Raw genomic sequence first — 23,828 nt, forward strand, 5'->3', positions numbered from 1 at the left:
TGGCTCTTAATTCTTGAAGGGTTAAAATATTTCAAAAATTATCACGATTTTTCGTATGTCGAATAACAGACAATAATTATTTTAAATTCTAGCAGAATTTTATTAAGAATTCTGGATAACACCACAAAAGTTCTAAAAGAGATCCCATTAATGGCAAAAAAATTAATTATGTTTAATAGTTAATTTCAATTATTCGAAATTTATAATGTTATTTAGAGATTTCGTTTTGTGAAGTTAGCACCTTAAAGAATCATGAATTGATTCTTTATATAGCTTTAATTCAAAGAGCAATTTACAAAATTAATAAGAGATTCTAAAACTCTTCGTGTATTCAACTCTTCGCATTCAGAATTTTAATAAAAATATTAATCTTTTAAAAGATGAGATGCCAACTTCACAGAGAGAGGGAGAAATATATTTTAGCAGATATTTTCATTCCATGTATGTATGTATGTGCATCGACACGAAAAAGATACAGAACGCTTTCTTATATATTTCGTCATTTTTATTCGCATGCTAGCACAAATGCGATATTCACATCAGAATGATCTGCGATTTCTTCGAGTGTGCAATTTAAAACTTGCTCCAAAATTGAGTTTTATGCATATATGTACTTATGCATATAAAGTTTGCAAGTCAGCGGAGAAGCGTTAGGTAGTGTCCTTTTTATAAGAGCACTACACACAAGTCGTTATGATCCTATAGTTTTTATAGAAGTAATTTGCATGCAGAGCGTAGAGTAGCGCATTGTGCTAGGAGATTGAACTTCTCGAGGTCAATTTAAAAATCCCGGTTCATTATTTTGCGAAACATAGCGTAGATATCGGCGCAAGCGGAAACTACCTTCGCGAAAAAGTGGCCTCTCACACTTCCAGTTTTCGTGGAAATAGTAGTAGTTCTCTCTAACACTATAAGATTTTTCACGAGAACTCCATGAAAAGATATGATTTAAATAGTCAAGATAAGGTTTTATGAATTCGCAATAAAGGGGAATCTCTTGCACGGAACAGCAACAAGAAGGCAATTTTAATACATCAGAAATACGTTTACATACTTACGTGTTTATACATTTACAATACAGAGATATTATCAAAAAAGCTTTAAAATAATATTTTTTTCTCGATTTCTTTGATAAAGATTATATATATCATTTTTCTGATTTTTTATTTAAATATTTTTTATCAAAAGCATTTAAAAAAGAGAATTTAATTAATGAATAATATTAAGTTGGTACTTTAAATTAAAATTTATATTAAAATTATACTAATAAACTTGAAAAAAACTGCGAAAAATGTAACCCATAGAGAATTAATGCAAATAATTATGAGAATATTCATTAATTTTTTTCTTACTTTTTCATAGAACTAGCCTTTCATAATAAAAATGTATACTTTTAATTTTAGTTTATTATTGCAGAACATTTTTTGTATATCCTGAAGATATCCGATGTATATGTTTTCATTTTTTTTATAAACAGGTACATACATATGTCGCTGTTTATTCCTCTTCAGCAACAAAAAATATTTTTCAAATTAAAAATGACTGACCTCTTTCACTTTGTCCCTTCGTTGTCTGGCAACGTGATCCTTATCCTCTCCGCCGACAGTTAATGGCAGTTTATCCGCGGGTGCTGGTGGCACTGTCACTAAAATTGTCTCTTCCTTATGCACAATCAATGACGACGAACTACTCGTACGCACTCGCGATTCACCCATGTCCGGTTTTTCTAATGTCTTATGCTGCTGATACTCCTCATCGATTTTTGCCTAATAATTCGGATCTAAAATGTATTCATGCGATGCATTGCGATCGTGTTTTAGATGGCACGCAAAATCCGCACGATATATATGTGTTTAATTAACAATCATTGAAGACATACGATAAAAATCAAAATGAATTAATTTTACTATTTATAAATTTTACATTCAATTTTATACTTAATTAAATTCAAAATTGAATAAGAAAATATATTATACAAAGACAGAATTGATGAATTCCGTGAATTTAATAATACACTACTATCAAAAGAATATACAGAAAATATTCAAATAAAAATAATTTTTAAACGAGAGTATCAAAATAACATTTTGCCATTTTATTGTTTGTAAATTTATTTTATATTCTAACAATATTATATAAATAATATTGATAAATGCAATATTATATAAATTATTGGCAATTCGTTTACACTAATTTTTTACTTAAAAATAATAATCAAAACCAATTCATATATATGTATCCATACAATAAATAAAAAGAATACATTCTTTAATAATATTAATAATCAATATCAATTCTAATCTGAAAGATTATTTACATTAGTATCTAGACTAAACGTGCAGATTAAAATTAGTTGGATTTTCGTGACTGCTTTTGTTATCTCTACTGATTTATAATATAACTGATAATTATGTAAATGAATATTGTTAATTTATTTTTACTCAATTTTATTAATTTAAGATATTTAATTTGTAAGACACCACTTTGAAAATTAAGAGACTAGTGCATTTCCATAACAATCACACGTGCCATCTATACGCGACCTACATTCCACGAAAGTACACTCCTCGCCTTATGCACCTCCGAAGAAGTGCATACTCTCGAACACCTTACCGTTATGTCGTTGCCAAAGAAAAGAAAATAAAAGAGGAGAAACATACGAGAACTACTTTTGTAACAGAGCCTGTTCTTGTTTATTCTCATTATTCTTTTCAAGATTTTCGTCATTCTCTATATTTAGCTTCATTTCTACTAGATTTCAGGAATAATTAATTTCTTTAAAAAACATTAATAAAAAATCAATATCGTAATTTATCAGACATTACTAATCATAATAAAATATCGTCACTAATATTCACATTAAGTAAATACATTCTCTTTATATATATGTATATATATCTTAAAAATTATTATTTTATAACGATTATTTATATATGCAAACGCGCATTTGTCTCGCACGATGTACGCGAATATTGCTCCAATTTGGACTAACTATCTCATATTTGTCGCGTTATATTTTCTTTCACGATACTAACACAGAGTTCCGTTGACGAATCACATTTCACTTCATTAGTAAGTGCGTTTTTATTTACCGCATCTATGTTTCGAAACTCGGAACGTAAAAAAAATTCAAACGTTGCATTTTGCGTGAGTCATTGTCAGCTTTAATATATTGTGCAGCGAGTTAGGATATTGTCAATTAAAATGATGCAATTTACAAGATTTCAGAACCGATAACCAACGCAGCGAACGAGCACCTTGTTTATCTTAATTAAAAATAATCGCATCCGTTCTTTGCAAAGCGTGTTATCGCAAATCAACTACGTTGTCATTTTTTGAAAAAATTATGATTTATAACGAAAAAGCGCCATAAGGGGAGGCGTAACAAAACAAGAAAACATTCATGGTTATTATTTTTCTGCGCAAAAGAAATGAATAACAAAACCGGAAACGATAACGATGGAATAAATCTCTATTTTGCGCGTTTGCAAACAAGATAAATTACATTTGCCACGTGCAGTCTAATTTCGCGCTTATCTGTATCAATTAACATCTCGGACGAAAAATTTAATATTAGTATTTTATCAAAAAAAGTCTAATTGATAATAGTCAAAATTGGTAATACAAAATATATCATAAACAAACATCAATATTCACAAATTTGTATCAAAAATCGAAAACAAAAAAATGTTTCTATTTTCTATGTATATTCAACAAGTTCTTTCAAATCTTATAATTTTCTCTCTCTTTCTTATTTCTTTCAAATTTATTATTAATATGTTAGAAACGATTAGCTATTGTTTCTAAGACAATACTCAATTATAATTTTAGATTGTTAGAGCACAGCAATTTCAATCAATTATAATTCGTCTATATCGATATTCCGTCGACACGTTGCCTTACGAGGGCAAGATCACGGCACGACCTACTCAAGTTGAATAGAAGAAAAAGAATACTCACGAAACGGGACTTTTGATGTACAAACACGCATGAATAAGAAAGCATAACAGATATCATGCCGTCTCCTTTACGAGCGAAATCGGTTCGACTTTGACCCCGACGAATTCGAACGAGTTTTAGTAATTAGTTGAGATTTTATTTCAATATGTGTCTATATTTAGCAGATAAATATGGAATCATAAAAAATGAGCAATATATAAAAACTACGTTAAAATAAAAAATAAAATTAAAAAATTTGAGTAACGTCTCCGCGATATGTATGATAAGTATAGAAATATTCTAATTAAAATATTCTAATAATAAAATATATATACGTTTAAAAAATGTAGAAATTAAATTTAAATGACTGTTAATCGAATAAGCTAACTTTTGTTAATCACGATACTATTATTTCAAAATCGAATCAAACAATAAATATTTACATATTTATTCACAAATGTTATATATGATATTTCTTCACTTTACAAAACAAACGAGGATTAACGAAAGATCGTTATCGCTATTCATTGAGACGCGATCGTGAACGGAATGACAGCGCGTGGAGTCCCGCGCACGTGCGTCAGCCATGCACGCCACAATGGCTGTATGTAAACAAACGGAGTACGATTTCGCGTAAAAGAAATTACTATTGTAAACATCGCAAAAAACGCGCGAGAATTAAACGAAATCGCGCGAAACCAGTCATCTATTCCTAGCTAGTGTCAAGCGAGGTGTTCGAGAGAATCGCAATTCGAGAGGGAATCGATTTAAAGCGAGCGCGTAAATTCATACCTGCAGCTTTTGCTTATCCTCAACCAGGTGCACGTCCTGGTGATCACTGTCCTCGTGACCGGGCGGCACCGCATTCGGGTGTCCGCCCGCGAAGGAACGGGAGTCCTTGCCATCGCCGGAGGCTCGCGGTGGCACCGGTAGCAGCAGCTCCGGTCCCGCCTTCTGCATACGTTGATAGACACGGTAGACACTGTTCACGGCCGCGCCGCCGGTGCGAAAATCCGGGAGGAAGAAGAACGCGCCGAAACACACGATGCCGAACGTCAGGAATACCAGGAGGATCAGGTACTTCTCGCGCGGACGGAAGGACCGTCTCGTGAACAACGGCACCGGCACGCCGTTCGCGAAGCGCTGGTACGACGGCAGCGCACCGGCCGTCGTGGTCATCTTACCGCGAACACTCGACACCCAGGCAACGCGCCGCGGCACTTAATCACCACCCAGGTGTTGCGGATCCGCGAAAACTCGAGCACCCGTCCGCGTTTCGCCTGTGCTGTCTCAGCCGTCATACGCCATTACGAATGCGAGCACCACCTGCGTGCCGCGGTTGACATCTGGCTGGGGAACGCCAGCGCCGATCAGCTGACGTGGCGCGCGCGGGAGACAGCGGCCACGTGACCGCGCCGTCGCTCGCGACCGTAACGTCACGTATACGTCAGATTGCGCGCGAAATTTGACTCGGTATCGATGACTGAGAAAAGCGCGCCCTTTTGCCGTCGCCATTTTGTGGCTCATCTTTGCATGTATATGTATATGTATGTATGTGTGACGAAAAGATGATATGCAAATTGAGACTTTAAACTTTACTGTATCCTTACTGCGAGCTACTTTTCATATTAAATGAAAAAGAAATAAAGAACATTTCACTCACAATAATGTTAATATCTCCGATCATGATCATAAAACGGCAGCAAAATGTTCGACGATCCTCCGGCATTTTCCATCTCTCTCTGTTCAGGCAGTCCAAATTTTGTTAGATTCCGATTTCGACACTTATTCGCGAATTAATGCATTTCATTTTTATAGCACTTAACCGAATTATTTCACTACCGACGCGATACTGCAACAACATATATATTATAAACACGGCACACATACACACACACACGACACTTTATCGCAGCACTCGAGGTACATTTTCTCACGAACACTTTCGATCGCGATATTATTCACTACTTGTACGTAACGCTTATACTCGAAAACTATAAGGATACGGCGATCAAATGGATCATTATTAACGAATCCATTCAATATTTGGGATGCTCGTGATCGCGTTTTTATATTTTTATTGAGACCAACGTCGCGACGTTCTCGACACTCGCGCGGAAACGATTATAATACTTTCGCTTCGTTTCCGTTTTAGAGGAATGAAGTTGGCGCGAGTTCAAGTTGCGTACTACGTGAATCAAGTATGGCGCGAATTATGAATTAATTGATGCTCGTTGAACGGATACATATATGAATGATAGAGCAAATAATTACATAATTTTATCATTAATTATTATTAACGAATAAGGCATTGCTTGATAATTGATTTATCATTTTCTTGTGATTTAATAAATTCTGAAGTAATATGCAATTTTTTTAAATAAGCTTGAAATATGAAAAAGATCTTTATTAGAATTAATCAAAAGTGATAAATTATCTATTAATTAATATATCTTAATAATTTAATTTAAAAATATTATATTATTTATATTATTATAGTTATATTATTAATGTATATATATATTAATGATAATAAATACAGTTAATGATAATAATTATCAATTAACAATAATGTTTAACAATAATTATGCCGCTTTTGATATTTTTTAAAGATCCAATATGGTACAAATAAAATAAAAAAATAATTACAAGATATGTTTATAAAATTAGAAGACAAAGTTTTATTTATTAACTTTATTATAATGGATAAGAGATCAATTTTGACGAAATAATATTGTAAAGGAGCTTTATTAATGTAATTTTACATAAAAAATAAAGTATTTTTAAAACAAAATACTCACATACAAAAAGTATAAAATCAGATCATTTGTACATTTAACTAACACTGGAAAAGTGATACAGTGTATAATACGCGATATATGTAATACACAAGAAGATGTAACTTTAAAGATAATTAACGTAAAATAAACTCCACGCATTCTCAGAGATCAAGTTTCATCTGCTACCTACTTAGCTCTTCTTTTGCAATCTGTAATACAGTTTCTATCTTAACAAGGTAAGTTTTACATAGCATGGCTAGTATCACAATCCCATAACTATCCACATCTTTTCAATAGAATACAATTTGCACTAATAACATACAAGTATACAAAAAAGTACGGCTTAAATGTAACTTATATAAAATGAATTATTGGTTTCGCTGATCTTGTATGATATGAAAAAGCATAAATGATATGAAATTCACTTATATACAAATGAAAATAGTGCAGAAAATATTAAACATGATAATTTAACAATTAATAGTAACGTTTCAATAACAGGTTGATTAAGTTTGTTATTATATATAATATAAACATGTAACGCAGACATACTTAAAAATAATGTTAGAGCTTGCGCATTATAATAATAATCTTCAACAGCATAAAATATGTTTAAAATAATATAATATTAAGTACAAAGTCCATTTTAATATCTAATGTAAATTATAGAAATGAAATTATCAGTAATACATTGTACATGAGAGTAAATAATAGCTGCACGATGAGGGTCTCCGATGTTAATATTTATACAATGTGAATAATATATTTAATATGTGAATATATATTCATGTTTACTTCATCGAAAGTCATTATTAATAAAATTAAAATTATTTTGAAATACTACATGAATACTATTTTATATATAAATTCTCTAAGAATTTAATCAGTTGCATGTAAGAAATTTCAAACATGCAAAGCATGAACATTACATTTCTGATTTTCTGTGTTTTACATTCTTACAATTGTACGTCCTGCAAATCATTTAAATTGTGATACAATGCCGCTCTAAGAAATGTAAACATTTAGAACTTTTATGAGCATCAATAGTTATTTTTGTCGATGAGTAATTAATTAATTTATACGAAGAAGATGCTATTCCTTCATCGAAGAACATATGAACATTTGTAATTTGACATCTAAATTAATGAGAAACAATTCAAGCGGTTTTATTAGCCGGTCGGAAGCGAGACATATAAAAATCGCAGTCCGTACAATAAAGCGTTGGCTCAAGTACATTTCTCTTTCGACAGAGATTGCAGGGTGTCACGCATGCTCTTACGGTGGTCGTCGATGCTTGTAAAGAAGATTGCGTTACTATCGGCTGCGTCACCATCGGGACGACTTTCGCGGTGGACATTGCGAAATGCATCTGTTTGGAGAGCGGAGGATGTTGATAGGCCGGATACTTCACATTCGGCTGTATCTGACCGTTCTGCAGGGCCTTAGGATACGTTTGATTAGGCATCACGGAATTTTGCTGATCCATTTTCTGAGATGCTAATTGTCGCTGATAATTATCATGTCTCTGCTGATAATTCTGCGCGTTTTGTTGCATTTGGTGTTGATAAAACGCGGGTGAATTGGACGACGATTGATACTGCGATGATAATGGTTGACCCGGTCTATTCTGCGGAAGAACGGCTTGATAGGGATGACCCTGATAGGAACTTTGAGAGTATTGACTTTGATACGGATTCGGTGACTGATTAGACGGATATGAGAACTGCTGTTGCGAATGCTGGACGGTTATCGGGCTGGCGTTGTGAGACGAGATCCTTTGATTCAGCAAATTCTGTTGCGATTGAACGTTCGCCTGCTTGTTCATCTGATTATGCTGTTGCTCCAACTGATAATACGTTCCGTAGCCATTTTTCTGAGACAATCCTTTCGTCTGCGGCATATTATTTTGTATGTACTGTCCGTGCATCTGCGTGGGATAAGGACTGGCTGGCTTCTGCGTTTGAGATAAAGGAATGATTTGAGGTCTCATTGTCAATTGAGATGTTTGCGTCTGTGGATACATCGACTGCAAGTATTGCGTGTATGCGTTCTGTGTGTATCTAATATGCTGTTGCGGTGCATAAGACGTGGAGGTTTTCGAGGTATTCGCAGAAACACCAGCATACGTCTCTCTACTATCGACGACATCTTTGCCTTCATTCCCACAAGACTTCTTATCCGTTAATAATCCCATGGAATCACTTGAATTCTGTCGTCCAAATGTAGGTTTAATGGTATCTGGAATTGGATTAACGCTTCTCAGCTGATCTTGGAAAGGTGTCGCCGGCATGCTGTCAGCTTCGCTCTTTAAAGGAAGAGTCTGCTGTTGGAATTTCGCGACAGTATTTTCGCGATTCGTTTCCGCTTCTTGAAGACTTCTGATTTCTTGTAGCACTTGAGCAGTTTCAGGTTTGTTCATTGCAGACCGTAAAACTCTCTCCAGAATAGGATTAGGTATATACGAATCCTTTTCGTCATCCTCCGCTGTTGCAACAAGCACCACTTGGTCGCAGAATGATACACTTTTCTTCTTTCCTATTCGTCGTTTCACCTTTCTCGGGGCAATGTCCTCCTCGCTTGGAAGTATCGTTGTATTCTGTATGGTGTTCTGCATCGCTACTTCACTGATGTCATCTTCCGGGCAATCAATAGGCAAACCATTCTCTTGCGGCAGTGTCAAGGACATCGATAATATCGCGGCATTTAATTCGCTCTGTTGAATACCGGAATTATTCGATGGCATCGCAACAAAATTCTGATTGGAATTCGAATCAAAGTTGGATTTCGAAACGGCCTGAGAACTTGAAGTCTCCGTAAATACTCCAGAATTCTCAGAGGCTAAATTGCTGGTAATCGATTTCGTTCCCTCCGTCGATGATGTTTCTTGAGGCATATTCGAGATAAGCATTGGAGAAACACAATTCACATTCTGTTTTGATTGAGGTTTCATGTCAGCTTCTGATTTCGCTGTCGGTTGCAGCTTAATCTGTTCAAACCTAGCAGCCATATCTTTTACCGAAGAAACGACTTTTGGACAATCCGTAACATCACGTCCCTGATCGTATCCCTGTCCGAGATTGTTCATCATTAAATCGCTGGTTCTCCTAGCGATAGTCGGTCCTTGAATTGTCGACGGAATCCTTACTTTTGGAATGTCTTGATTTAAAGATCCGTGCCGCTTCATTTTTCTCTCTGCCTGTTTAGCTTGCAACTCTCTCAACCACGTTTCACTCGTAGACTTCTCTTCATCCTCGTGCTCCTCCGGCCGTTTCTCTTCACTTGGATCAGTCAAGATCTGCTCCCTCTTGCTTTGTAACTGCGCTAACAAGCTGGTAATTTGCTGTGCTTCGTATTGCTGCGCACGTTGCTGCGATTGAACGGGAACTTGAAGCTGTTGAGTTTCTTGAATCGGCGGTTCATCAATCGGTGGAGGAGGCGGAGGGAAATCTTCACTAGTTTGTCTCGAATGTGACACCGAATGGATTGAAGGATATGGCGGTGGTGGAAAATCTTCGCTCGGTTGCCGTGAATGCGAAATGTTGCTGTTTTCGGGATAAGGCGGCAAAGAATCTGGCTGAAATTGTTGCTTAACAGGAGTCTGCTCATTGTGAATGTCCGCACGAGTAACGACAAAAGTCGGTTCATAAAGTATGCCGTTAGCATATTGTACAACGTCATCCTGGATTCTAGGCTTATTATTGTAGTTCGTTTGGCAAGCTCCAGAAATATTATTGCTCTGCTCATTATAGGACGGTATAAATGGAAGAGAATGAGATTCCGAAGCGTAATCAACGTAATCTGACTTTCTGTTTGCCATATTGGATGAATTGTTCGTATTCATGTGATTCCAATAAGCACTGTTTTGATCCTGCGACGAATTGGGCGCGCATCGACCATCCGGCAAAGGATACACAACTTTGTCAGATTGATGCTCATTGTGCATTTCACTCGAACATTTAGATTTACTAAGCTGAGAAGTAGTCCTAAGCGGAGGAGGTGGAGGCACTTTCGCAACATGTAAAACTTTGCCAGCGCTGCCATGGAAGCTCTTTCTCATCAGACGACTTCTCTCAAGATTCGGATTGCTAGTATTTCCAGATCCGCCGTTTCCGGTAAACTCTAGATGCCCTTCTGATAGGTAACCGCACAATGACTGATTTGCATCGCTTCCTTTCAAACCAACGCTGGAATCATCCAATGACTGTTTCGGTAAGATATTAGAGGATCCTTCTGGGTTCACATTCGTCTGACCATCCTGTCCTTCTCGTAAATCTGGCATACTTCTGTTTTTCCTCTTGATCAATCCGCCCATCAGCAATTTTCTGCGTATCTTATGCTGCTTCTTGCCTTGTTTCTGTTCCACTGCAGTCGTGTTGTTGAGCTGCGCATTTCTGATCGCAGTTGTATTAGTTTCGACGATTTCCTTCGGCTTTTCAATTTTCACTCCTTTTGGAGATGGCGATAATCGAGATGGTGCTATCGAAAAATCCTTTGATACATTCTTGTTTCTTTCTTCGCTTCTCGCGCGTTTCTTATCTTTCTTTTCGTCGTCGCAGCGTTTCGTACGACTAAACAAACCAGTCCTTTGTGTTGGACGATCATAAAGCATGTATTCTTCGTCTTCGATAACATTTACCGCCGTTGCTTTACTACGTAGAGTCTTCTTCTTCGGTAAAGTAGCATAAATCTCGATACTCTTCGTGGTAGGTTTATCCACCGTCGCTGATGTATTTACTAGAAGCTCCCGACTGTTTTGTCGAGAATGATTACCTTTGTCTCGCGAGCTTTGCCTCGAATGCTGACTTGATTTACTGTTTTCTCGAGAATGCCTTCCTTCAGGTAACCCTTCTAAAAAAATACAATGTTAAATACATCTATTTTGCATGTCTCGACAAAATAATATTGATATTTTGATTGACAAAATAATATTCATATTTTAATTTCTTACCTTCTTTATCACCATTAACGATTGCTTGTTCTTGTAGCATTCTTCGATGCAAACTTCTCGTTCTCATGACGCAAGTATTATGTTTCATTCTTGCTATCGTAATCGTGTGAGTATTGTTATACGGAGCATCCATCGCAGCTCTGGCTTTACTACTGGCCGCACTGCACAATGCCATGGCCGTGTTAAGATCGCCAGCATCTTCAGCGGCACGGGATTTATCCAGCAACGCGTCCGTCTCCTTGCACAACCGTTCGCAATCATCACCGGAAGAAGGTTGATAACCTTCCGGTATTTGAGCAAGCTATAAACAACAGTATTTCAGTTACAAACAAATATGCATAGATATCTTTTGGAAATTAAAAATTGTTAACATTTGAAATTCTGTATATACAAATATTTTCAATTTTATTAAAATACAAATTTACCTGTAAATTGTGCTTTAGTCCTTGCTGAAGTGGAAGACTGTCCGTAGACGACAAAGAATAGGAATCGTAACCGGCATCGTAATGACCGCTGCTGCTACTCGAGAGTTCTCCAGATTTGATAGGACTTTTAGGTACGTTTGAATTTCTCTGCATTTTATTAACAATATACAAATACGTATTGTCCATCGTGGTCGACGAACTCGATGACGCGCTGTTTCTATCACCGGACCAATTGCCGGAATCCCGTCTTCGAGGCACATTCATGTGATCAGGGATGCTGATACCATCTTGCGGGGCCGATCCCACGCTTAAACTACGTGTCAATTGCATTTGCTGTTTCTTCTGTTGTTGCATTACGTTTTCCACGGCACGACGACTAATATATTTCGACTCTATGTCACCGTCAACCGCATCTACACCCTAGACAATATTTAATTTGAAGTCAGTAAATTAAATGCAAAAGTATATACATCTGTTTTTCGAAAGAGAAAAAACATAAATTGTATAAAAAAAAATTATTAAGGTAAGTATTTACATTATTACAACGCACCTGGTTGCCAAATATGTTATTCTGGATATCTGTGAGATTCTGGTAATCACTGTAAATGCTTCGTTGAGTATAGTGATGAGGCGGACTATCGGGATTGGGTGTGATGGCACGTCTGGCAGTGCTGTTGATGGATGGCTTTTCAGGACTAGGTGTAATCGAACGGCGAACGCTATTCTTTGGGGACGTCTTTAAACCATTATTATTCGGGAAAGGAATAACAGTCTTTGGAGCATTCTCCGTATTAACCGGAGTACCAGCAGGCGTCGCATACAGGAGTAGTAAAGGTTGATAACGACCTCTCCTACACTTCTCCACGACTTGCTCCCACCGAGGTCCAATTTCCTTGACAGTGGCATCATCGAAATAGATCCACACCTAAGAAATTATCAACTCGTATTATAAATTGAATTAAAATCGCTAATTATAATAGAAAATTTTATTTATTTATTTCGTTGTATTGTCGAACTTTGATATTATTGTGTTTTTAACGTTTGACTTAAATTGATTTACTTGTCTTCTCCGGTTTAACATTAGTAATTTTACTGCTGTCGAATCAACATCTTGAAAGGTACATTATTTTTATATTATTGTAAATTTCTTCGTTAACAACTTTGTAAATTATTGTTTTATATCTTAATCATTGTATATTTTTATTGTGCAGTTACACTTGAAAAGGATCCGTACCTAAGGGTCGAAACGTAGTGTTTCAAATTAAATTGTACTGGCCAGTTAGGTCGAAAATTTCAATAAATTTGTATGGTTTTACTCATCACTGGCGACTTCATTAATTTTATCGTTATATAATAGAAACGTAAAATTAAGTAACATTTACCTTTAATTTCGTATGAAAGAAGAAGGTCGAATAATGTTTCCCGTAATAGGTAACCACTCCTACGAGATTATGCACGGTAGAGGCACCCCATCGAGAGTCCACTACACTGTGGAAGACGTCACTAAGCCGAAGGGACGTGCCCACGGTCGCAAAGACATCCATGATATGCTCCAACGACGGTCGTTCACTGTCCCAAACGACACCGACAGAAACTATTTCCGGTCGATTCATCAGAGTCCGGCATATCTGAATTTTTGCACCGCAAGAACTCTGAAAAAATGAAGGGAAATCGAATACTTTATCATTTATTATTTATTTTACAATATCAGTAAAATTGCGTACACATTTTGTGTCGACCTGTTTTAATTCTCGAGAGAAAGTTTTAGAGTCATCGCGTATAAATTCGGAGAAAGAATATATATATAAATCATGTTCGAATGAGTCAGTCATCCGTAATCTTATTTAAAATCCAACTGTATATGGATGGGCTATCATAAAATTGATGACAAATTATAATATGCAAGAGAGAGATAGAGACATGTTACTCACAATTCGACCAAGTATTTCGTAAAATGTTTCGTTTAGCCTGCTTACCGGACAGTCCCGGATGTCACCCATTCCACCAGCTCTTCGAAGAAGTTGTCCGAAGAGATCTGGACTGTTCCGCGAATTCAGTGACGTTTGATGAGCCTGAGATGTTAACGCTGATGCAGACACATAATGAACCATCTGCAAATAAAGATGGAGATAATATTAACTTTTTTATTTAATAACTCCAAATTAAAAAAAAAATAAGTTTATAATATTTTAATCATTATGAGAAACTGTGAATCTCGAGTTCTGTTGCCATTCTACTTTATGCACTTGCGTACTTTGCTACAAATTTATTACTATTGATACGGATTTATTTCTGATATTTTAATCAAATCGCCAAACTGTTAATATACTACTATTTTTCTCAATAGATAAAAATAACTAGTTTCATGCTCTTTATGATTCGCAATTCAATGCTGATATATTAAGAGAAATCAATTTCATCCATTTTAGCAATCAAAAATAATAATTTTTAGAAAGTAAAACATAGTTCTCTATAAATGTTTATTATATTATAAATATAAATCTACATAACTTTTTGTATATCAAATCATATTTTATACGACAAATAATATAGAAGGAATTCAGAGAAAATTGGTGAAAGCTGAAAGAATAGATATTTATAAAAAATGTATAAAAGAAAAACGAGAGAAATAAAAACTCTTTATCCATTGGTATATCTCAGGTAAATTTAAACGTGAATGCATAGAATCGACACTACATGGAAAAAGTAACGTGAGTAAAAAGCGAACAGATCATCTGAAGGTGCAACAAAGTGTGAAATTTAGCGTGTCATCTCAGAAACAAAGATGACATTTCTGATTCACTCTTACATATCTTTCTCAAAACTATTGCACATAAGGAAATGCGCACGGAAAAGATCAATTTATGTTTGTATATTATATGCAAAAGTGATATATATATATATATATATATATATATATATGTATATATATACATACACGTATTATATACTTGTACAGAAACTGTAAAAAATAACAAATTGTTTATGTAAAATGTAAATGATTTTATGTAACAAAACTATTAATAAGAAAAAACAATATGCATTATTCATGTATGCATTTTTTAAATGCGGTTTTTCTTGACTGTTCTTCTATACGTAATAATGTAACATAAGTGTAGAAAAGCATAATCTTAACCACATATGTATGTTAATTACACGAACCTGTGTAAAAGGCAGTGGCTCCGACGTCGCGCCGCAAGCTCCACAGACGCTTTGCTCGACGAGCGTCATAGCAAATTTCTGATGCGGCACACAATGCCTCGCACTACACATATCTTCAGCCTCGCCGCTTGCGATGTGGAGATGTATACGTAAAAGAATGTTTTCCTAAAATTGAAAACTGTATGTTAGCGAGCGTGCATTCCTTCGTATTTTCTATCGCAACTCGTAGTCGCGCTTGTAAGGCCAAGTTGAACAGATATATTATTTCTGCCATTTGTGTGTATAAGTCCAGAACTATGCTACTTCAATAAAAAAGCTAAGAATCGTCAACTTTTAATTTAACGTTTTAATAATCAAAATAATATTTAAACAATTAAAATAATTACTACAATAATATTTTTATTTAATACGTAAAGCGCTATTACTTACTTCAGTAAAAATATTATATTCGAGAATATATTCAGAACAACGATATGCGATATTCAGAACAGCGATACGATTATATATTACTGTCCTTGCATCTATTATGCGTACTTTCCTTGTGTAAGTACCAAGTTGCATTGATATTATTCAAACCAACTAGTGTTGACATACATACGGACATATACTAGCGTCCAACGTGACCGTTGTGTAAACGAGAAAGTAGTATAGCAGCGGTACTTGTAAGACTCAGTTAAGATCATTATTGCTAGTCCAATCTCGTCCGTAACAAGGCACCATTAGAAACGTTCGATCAGCTTCGAAATATTCAATAACGAAAATAATGGTTTATCCTCTTTCTGGAGTAAGAAGAAATCTCAGAGAGAAAGAGAGAGAGAGAGATCGATTTGATTTAATTTGATTACATTTGACATCTGGACCTTCAATCTGTGCCATCAAAATTTCTGCATTATTAACAAGAAAGTCGATCTCTCTTCTTACATTCTGAACAGAATATATTTATAAAAATTTTCCTTGCAGATGTAGATCGATTTACACTTCACCTTCGTTTTTTCCAATAGCTCGTTTAAAAAATTGTTTCGGCAATCTATATCGAGAACGCGATTTATCGCGAATAATGAGTAAAAAGCGTGTTTTAAGTGTTTTCTAACGCATTCAAATCTAATTGTTTAGCAATTCATCGATTGCATTATATGCGTATCGATATCTCGTTTCGATCAGTAGTGGTAATGGCATCTGGAAAAACAGAAATAACTTACGAAACATTCTGCCGCGTCGTCCATGAAACCCAGCTGAAATCTCTGCTGATCGAGAAAGCTTTCTGCCAGCGCGCGGCGCAACGTGTCGGGTGGCAGAGCGCTCTCTTGCGAAAACTGCAGCTGCGAGAACAGGTCCTGAAACAAGACAATGTGACGAGGATTTAATGCGAGAATCACCAAAGAAGATTTCTTGCCGCCTTGAATCTCGCGAACATCAAGAACGACGTGCATCGCAGTGAAACATGAATACACTAAAAGACGACATAAATAAATGAGCATTTTATTATATATACAAATATGTATAAAGTTTTATTTCTTTATATATGTATGTTATTAATAAACTTATCGTATTATTTAATATTTAGTCTTTTGCAGTCTTTTTTTATTAAAAAAGATTTATTGTCTTTTTTATATGTGTCTATTTATCTTTGTCAGTTTAATATAAGTTGCGCCACACAAGCATCTTTAAATATGAATATAACGAATCAATAGATGGAATAAATTTTCATCATATTACAGAAGATTAATAGAGATTATTTTTTGTTTAATAAACACAGCATCGAAAACTCTGTTAGTTCTGTTTAATAATAAATGTGTATCATATGATTTTGCGGCTACGTTAGAATAAAATTGTTTAACTTTAGATATTATAAAATTATATGCTTCACACACAGTTACACACTTTCAGTAAATAAATGTGTATTTATTGAATTTCGAAATTTCAAATGTAAATATAACCGTAGATATGATTTATATATAATATTATAATACATAAAAGAGAGAGAAACGGAGAAAAAGAGAAGAATTAATTTGAATTCTCTTGCGCAGAATTACATGAGACCTTACGTCATCTCCTTACGATAAAACCGTTCTATGATAAAATCACATTGTAACGCTAAACCTACCGCACTGCTCTGCTTCTTTCGTTTCCCTAATCAACATATTCGCGAGATAATCGGACGCTTAGCATAGGTAATTCCGCGAAACGCGCATGTGATTTTGCAACGAGAGGAAAGCGAGGAAAAACCCGGAGATGACCGCTAGGACATCGGCATTACCTCGAGGTTTGCATCGCCGTATGCAATCGTGATACATGGCAAAGGTCAAACAGAAATGCTACGCAGACCGGTCGTAATTTGCGACCTATCGGCAGCAGCCGGGCTTTAGCGTCTTTCGTAATCCTCACTTGATGAGCAGCGGTTACAAGCATGGAAAGTCGATGCCAGTCGCAGATGTTTGCTTAATACAATATTTCGACAAAAGTATCGAGTACAGAAAAAAATCAAGCTGAACAGTTCGTTAAATCATGATCAAATCATCTATATGAGAGTTACAAATCTATTTTTAGAACTTACAAAAAATCGAATAGATATGTCAGATGATGAATTGAAACGGATAGAATGACAAAGAATAACACATGAAGCAGATTCAATTTCTATAATGGTGTTTCAATGATTCAGTCGGAGTTCGTATCAGTCATGTTGTGTTACGTGAGGCGGCGACCTAGTACACTACGTCAATTTGCGTCTGAAGTGAAATTCTTCAATGAAAGTTACTGCATATCGTGCACTGTTAACGACGATGGTAGCGACAGATGTGTTACGTGCCCCGGTCGACGTAAAAGCGATGATAGTAACGGCACCTGGGGAAGAGGAGGACGTCGCACCTGTTCGAGACGAAGCACCTTTGACGTCTGATGAAGAAGAAACCGGTCGGGTTTTAGCGTACGCATCAGAAATTGCGTTAGATCGAGCGAGATCGTCGAATGAAAGCGATCGACTTCATCGATCATTAATTTTTCGAGATAAAATATCGTACTTATTCTATTAAAAAAAAATATGCCTGTTAGAAAAAATAGCGAATAGCTTGCAATATCATTAATATTTTACGCGCTGTTTATAGAAAAAAGAGAGAGAGAGAGTAAATTATAATTACACACGCGCGCGCGTTGAAACCTTCGCATGATCAAGCATTCTCAAGCTACAGTGCATAATAATTTGAGAGAAACTATACGCGTGTGGATTGTCTAAAGAAGATCTGTATTAACTTGGTCTAATGACTATATTCATTAGCGATTCATTACAACTGGATTAATTAGAGTTATTTTTGTCGTTATGATCCTCAAAGATAACTTTCTAAATTAATTCTAGATTACTGAAGAAGTGCAAAGCATGTGCGTACTTTTTTCAGATCACTTAGCTCGACGTTGCAAACTGAGTCTTCTTTCTCCATTCCACTATCTTCGGCTTCCTCTTCTTTCTTAACCTCAGCTTCAACTCTCGTCTCATCTTTCTTTACTTCCCGATGAGATACGGATAACTTGGGTGACGCAGGCGTCGTTGCCGACGTAGTCTGACGAACTTTTATCCACTTCAACATTTTTTCATTCTACACACTCCGAATTATACATAGATGTTTATCTCGTCCTCGTCTATGATTCTGCGAATTCATCGCGATTATCTTCGAAAGTGGTCGAGCAAATTTGTATTGCGAAGGTTTTATGGATTTGTTCGAATTCCGGCACACTCCAACATCGAAACGAAAACATCGTGCAAGATGAAATGTTCTCCAGATCAGGTTAAAGACAAATACGAACTTCCACTCACTCAGCAGAAAACTCCTCGTGATCCTTAGCGTGACGATAGCGTTGTTTGCAGTGTCTACACGCGACACGTTACATGTCAGTCTAATAATATCGTTTGGTTACACTTGGAGTAACTTTCCCTTATAGTTGGGTCTCCCTTTTTCAACCTTCCTTCTTTTTAGGCAATAATATACATTGCTATCTCTTCTGTTTGCCGTCTCGAGTAATTTGGTCTTACGAGCTGAGATAACTGCGTGGTAAAATTAAGGGCAACGACCATTTTTATGGTTCAACCCTCTGCTATTTTTCCTTATTGAAATATATCATATCTTTTTTTATTTTCAAGCACTGATTTCTGGATGAAGTCACGTTAAATGTTACAAGCGTCATTCTATGATGTGGAACTTTGCGTAATAACGTTGCATCTTCAGTCGAGGATCAGATAAATAAGAGAGCGTTTAAGAATACGAAATAACGAAGAAGGAAAACTCGAAGGTTGACGATGAGCAAGCGTATATCTTAGACGAGAGAGTCAGGCAAATGCCTGTTTATAAAGAATTATGTGCAGCAGATGCATACAGGATGTGCTGGTAGAAACCGTTGCCAGAGGAATCGATTAAACACTTGTTTAGCCGGTAAAATCATCCTTTCAATTCATAAACTTGGCGTTATCGTGATAAGCTCGCAATTCTTTTATTATCACGACTTCAAGAATTCTCGGCGATTCCGTAAATAATATTTTTGAAATTGCTCGTCCACGCTTGCCAGAGAGAAAATTCTCAGTTGGGAGAATTTAAAGCGATCATATACGACAAGAAACTTACTCGAAAGAATTTCTCTTCAAGTTTCGTTGATTTTATGTTAGAATTTCTCTACGTGACCTGATCCTTCGGATCACAAGTAGAATAGTTTGCCGTGAATTTACAATAAAAAAATTATATGTTTTACAATAAAATTTATTTCCTCAAATCATAAAGTTGCTCTTCTAGATTAACAATTGTTGATGAGATCATCTCGTTCCATCTCGATGTACCACGTGCTTCTCTCGTTCCGCCGCGTTAACTTCTCAAACGAACGAGGAGCAACTTTCTTTTATCAGAACCATCGCTGCTCCATATCTTCGCATTTAACTCAATATTCTATAAACCACCGTTCACCATTGTTACTTAACTGCGCGACACTCTTATGCACAAAAAGGATGATATGTCATCACGTAACAAGATGATATCCCGAGTTCTTTCCTCGCTAACAGCTTCCGGTCCAATTCCGGATCACGAAGAAGCGCGGCGAGGACGGAAATATTTTCCTGCGCATATAGCTTCGCTAAGTTGAACAACGCGATCGCGCGGTGAAACGTGGAGGAAGAACCACAGAACTACCTGCCTGCACACGGTGCCATGCACCCGTACCTGAAGCCAGCGGCTCACGGTGTACTGGCGAATATCTCCCACTCTCTTTTCAGGTTCTCCTCGTCTTTCTCTTCTCTCTGAGAGACCATACGGTGTCCCCTTTCTCTCTCCATCCCACCTTCTGATAGACCCGAGGAACCAATGACGTCACCCGTTTACTATCCTACGTTCACCTACCTACCTGAGCGACCAGCAGCCCAATCAGGGCTGTATCTCGTCGGAACGATCCGTAGGGACGACTCGTTTCTCGAGAAAAAGATCAACCGGATGATGAATCGTCCAGTTTGTCGTTTCCGTGAAAATTTTCCTTTACCATCGAAAAACGTCGCCACTACGTGATAATTCGTTATAATGCAGTTGATCTTTTTATTTATTTTTCTGGGCAATTTATCGTGATACTGCGACGTTATTTCGCGATTAATTCATAAAACGTAGTAGAAATTCAAATTAATATTTCGCATCGAGCTCATCTCTTCCACGAGGAATCTAAAGATACCGATGCTTCCGCGTGTAATTGCGATTACTCATCCGAATCGAACTGTCAAATTCAACAATATCCCTCGTGGGCGATAATTTTTTCATGTTTTATTCCTGACATTCACCTAACGGAATTACGAAAATCCTGAAGAACGACTACATTTGGTCATATAAATATAGAATTGCTAATAAACTGCAAAGAAAATATGATGTAACACATCGCTATGTAAGAAACGAATGTAATTTAATACGAAATATCGAGAGCAAATTATGGATAAAAGTACTTAAATTCAACTCATATAAAGTCAGTGTATTGTATTTAATATTATTTACCACCATTATTTACTACCATTTTTTAATATTATTTGTAAAATATTGTGATAAATTAATGTTACCACAGTATCGAACAGGAAATTATGTCGATTAAATCTTGATAGTATTATTTAATCAAAAAGCGTAGGCATCTGTCGCGTAAGAGAAGTAGCCACTTACGTAGGCTTAGAACATTTCCTTCTTCGTGTGCGAGACAGGATGCAGATTTATTTAAATTTACTTGTAAAACGCCCGACTTTAAAAGAGTATTTAAATGGTAACGGTAACGTGTTCTGCGCTTTCGTTGTGTTGCTGTAAAAAGATTCAGCAGTCGCGAATTAAATTTCCTTCATAATTTTTCGAGAAAGTATTTTAATCCTATTAATTTAAATAATAAAATGCAATAAAAAGTGTATTATTATTAAATATAAAATGTAACATTAAATGAAAGTTGAGAAAAAGTAATTTGCATCCCTGTTGAAGGTTCCGGTAAGAGAATTCAAAGGAATTATTGGCATTGACCGTAAATGATTTTATAATAGCGGACAATTATCTTGAATATCCGTAACCAAAGCGGTAATCTATATAACATATGTTTTTGCAACAAATTACCGCAATGCGATATTTATCGCGAAAAAAATTATAGATCGCGCCTTCAGCAAGATTTACTGTATATATCATGAAAATAACGATTTACACTTTATTTAATATTATTTGTGAAATATTGCGACCCGATCTCACACAGTATCGAACAGGAAATTATGTTGATTACGTCGGTTTTTTGTTTAGAAATGGTCTTAATTGACAGTTCTCAAAATTAGGTATACAGTCATTTATCATTATCATCTAACTAACTGTATTCAGAATACGAAACATGCAAAGATATAAGAATTATGCTTATAAGCACTGTCGATATGATCTGTGCTATTAGAAAGACTGTACGGTTCATATCACACAGCTGCAAATTAAATTTCATGTAAGAATTGTATATAAATTTTGAATATTTTTCTAATCCTTTAGAAATTGTAGATAAGAGTAGACGGGAAATACTTTATAAAGAAATGTTATCGCATAAATAACCATAAAGCTAAATTACATTAAAAATTCTTTTCTCTCCCTTAATTAACAACGTAACTTCAGATCGGTTTCTAATAAGAAAAAATGGAGTCTATCTATATAAATTAAGATAGAAAAACATAAATAAACATAATGAACAAAATTTAGTCCGAAAATATATATTTAATAAACGCGTCATTTCAAAATTAATGCTCACGGTAAAAATCGTACTACATGACTAAGGCATCTCGCAACATTAAAATATTCACGCTCCCTCCCCCAAAATGCGTTCAAGATGAATCATCTCAGACATTCCATAGGGTTAAATTCCTTGTTGCGTATAGATATTGACCTTCGCGTTGGTATAAGAAAACGTAATCTTTTTATTAAAAAATCTTCCTCTATATAGTTTATATATAATTTTGTTTAATATCAAAGACAATTAAAATTTAATATTGATATTAATATTGAAATTTTAAGATTTTAGTTTCACATAAACTTACATTTCTATTTTAATATTAACTTTAAAATATATTAATAAGTATGAAATGTATACAACTTTATCTCTCGGCATTTTAGAAAAAATTATCCAAAAAAGTTCGGTGCTTCAGGAAGATAAAGATTGTCTACAAATAAGTCTTGAAAACATGTTTGATAACATTATTTCGAAAAGCCATTATTCCGAAAATCTTGAAAATCTGTCGCGTGCCGATAAACCTGTACAGAATTTTCTATAAAATCAGTTAATTAGTACTTGTCTGTGTAGAGTTTTGGTTGTTTTGTGTAAGATATACCAAGGGTAGGTCCTAAAAGTTACCTGCGTAAAAAGCCGAAAAATCTTTGACATGTCAGAGACATTAAGAGGCTCCAGCTCGCCTAACGAAACTATTTCAAATACCAAAATTCTACTTTGTCCTAAATATACGAAGAACCTTTTTATCCTAAGTATATTGTGTTCTAAATTGAAATGTCACAAGTAAATAATTCAATAAGAAATAATAATAAATATTGACATTCAATGCAAAGTTTAAGACACATTAATGTTCTTACGAAAAGATTGTTTATCATTATTAACGCATCACACGATTAAATCAAAGGAGTTAATATAAATTGCGTAACAATTATGTGTCAAGTGCTGTAATAAGCGAGGAAATGAGCTTGGGGTGTTAGTTTCGAATTGCGGTAATTTTGGACAAAATTGCACCGCTCGAAAGACGAATCTGGCAACATGAAGCATACTCCGAGCGGTGATTGTTCTTGCAAATCGTGCTCGGTATGTACCCTACGCCTCGAGCAATTACTCTCTAGATTGCTAATTAACCTCGTGAGAAGATCGGCAGGAACTTGCGTTTCCACCTACTTCTCGACTAGCCTCGAATGTGCGACGTTACCGAATACCGGTCTACAAAGTTCGTAACTGGTGGTGGGTGAAATAGCTGACCTTCCACGATAAAAGCAGACAACGTCTGCCACGGATGGACCAACGCGCGGTTATCCTGCGGCTCTCTTCACCGATCACGGACGAAAACGAAGAGAA

At 35.6% G+C, this 23,828-nt stretch overlaps 2 protein-coding genes across 4 annotated transcripts in view; both read right to left on the reverse strand.

The window, feature by feature from the left end:
• LOC146723629 (mannosyl-oligosaccharide alpha-1,2-mannosidase IA-like) overlaps nt 1–5,277 on the reverse strand; it is a 312,214-nt gene extending 306,937 nt beyond the window's left edge. The window contains exons 1-2 of the mRNA XM_085481402.1: nt 4,732–5,277; nt 1,548–1,766 (exon numbers count right to left, since the gene is read on the reverse strand). Of these exons, the coding sequence (XP_085337528.1) occupies nt 1,548–1,766; nt 4,732–5,118 (606 nt within the window). The 5' untranslated portion in view covers nt 5,119–5,277. The remainder of the gene's footprint in view (nt 1–1,547; nt 1,767–4,731) is intronic.
• Nucleotides 5,278–6,668: 1,391 nt separating this feature from the next.
• Nucleotides 6,669–23,828, reverse strand: part of ec (ubiquitin specific peptidase echinus) — a 63,655-nt gene continuing 46,495 nt past the window's right edge. For 2 of the 3 annotated variants that reach the window (XM_029312400.2, XM_029312402.2), the window contains 8 exons: nt 16,454–16,588; nt 15,255–15,419; nt 14,069–14,203; nt 13,475–13,744; nt 12,643–13,017; nt 12,093–12,512; nt 11,668–11,968; nt 6,669–11,567 (listed from right to left, as the gene is read on the reverse strand). In XM_029312400.2, the coding sequence (XP_029168233.2) occupies nt 7,876–11,567; nt 11,668–11,968; nt 12,093–12,512; nt 12,643–13,017; nt 13,475–13,744; nt 14,069–14,203; nt 15,255–15,419; nt 16,454–16,588 (5,493 nt within the window). In that variant the 3' untranslated portion in view covers nt 6,669–7,875. Of the gene's footprint in view, nt 11,568–11,667; nt 11,969–12,092; nt 12,513–12,642; nt 13,018–13,474; nt 13,745–14,068; nt 14,204–15,254; nt 15,420–16,453; nt 16,589–18,634; nt 20,724–23,828 lie in introns of those variants that run through there. The other variant, XM_029312401.2, reaches the window with a different exon arrangement.

This window comes from Nylanderia fulva, unplaced genomic scaffold (assembly GCF_048542155.1).
Source record: "Nylanderia fulva isolate GAGA-0341 unplaced genomic scaffold, ASM4854215v1 Scaffold18, whole genome shotgun sequence".
In the NCBI taxonomy this organism is placed as follows: Eukaryota; Metazoa; Arthropoda; class Insecta; order Hymenoptera; family Formicidae; genus Nylanderia; species Nylanderia fulva.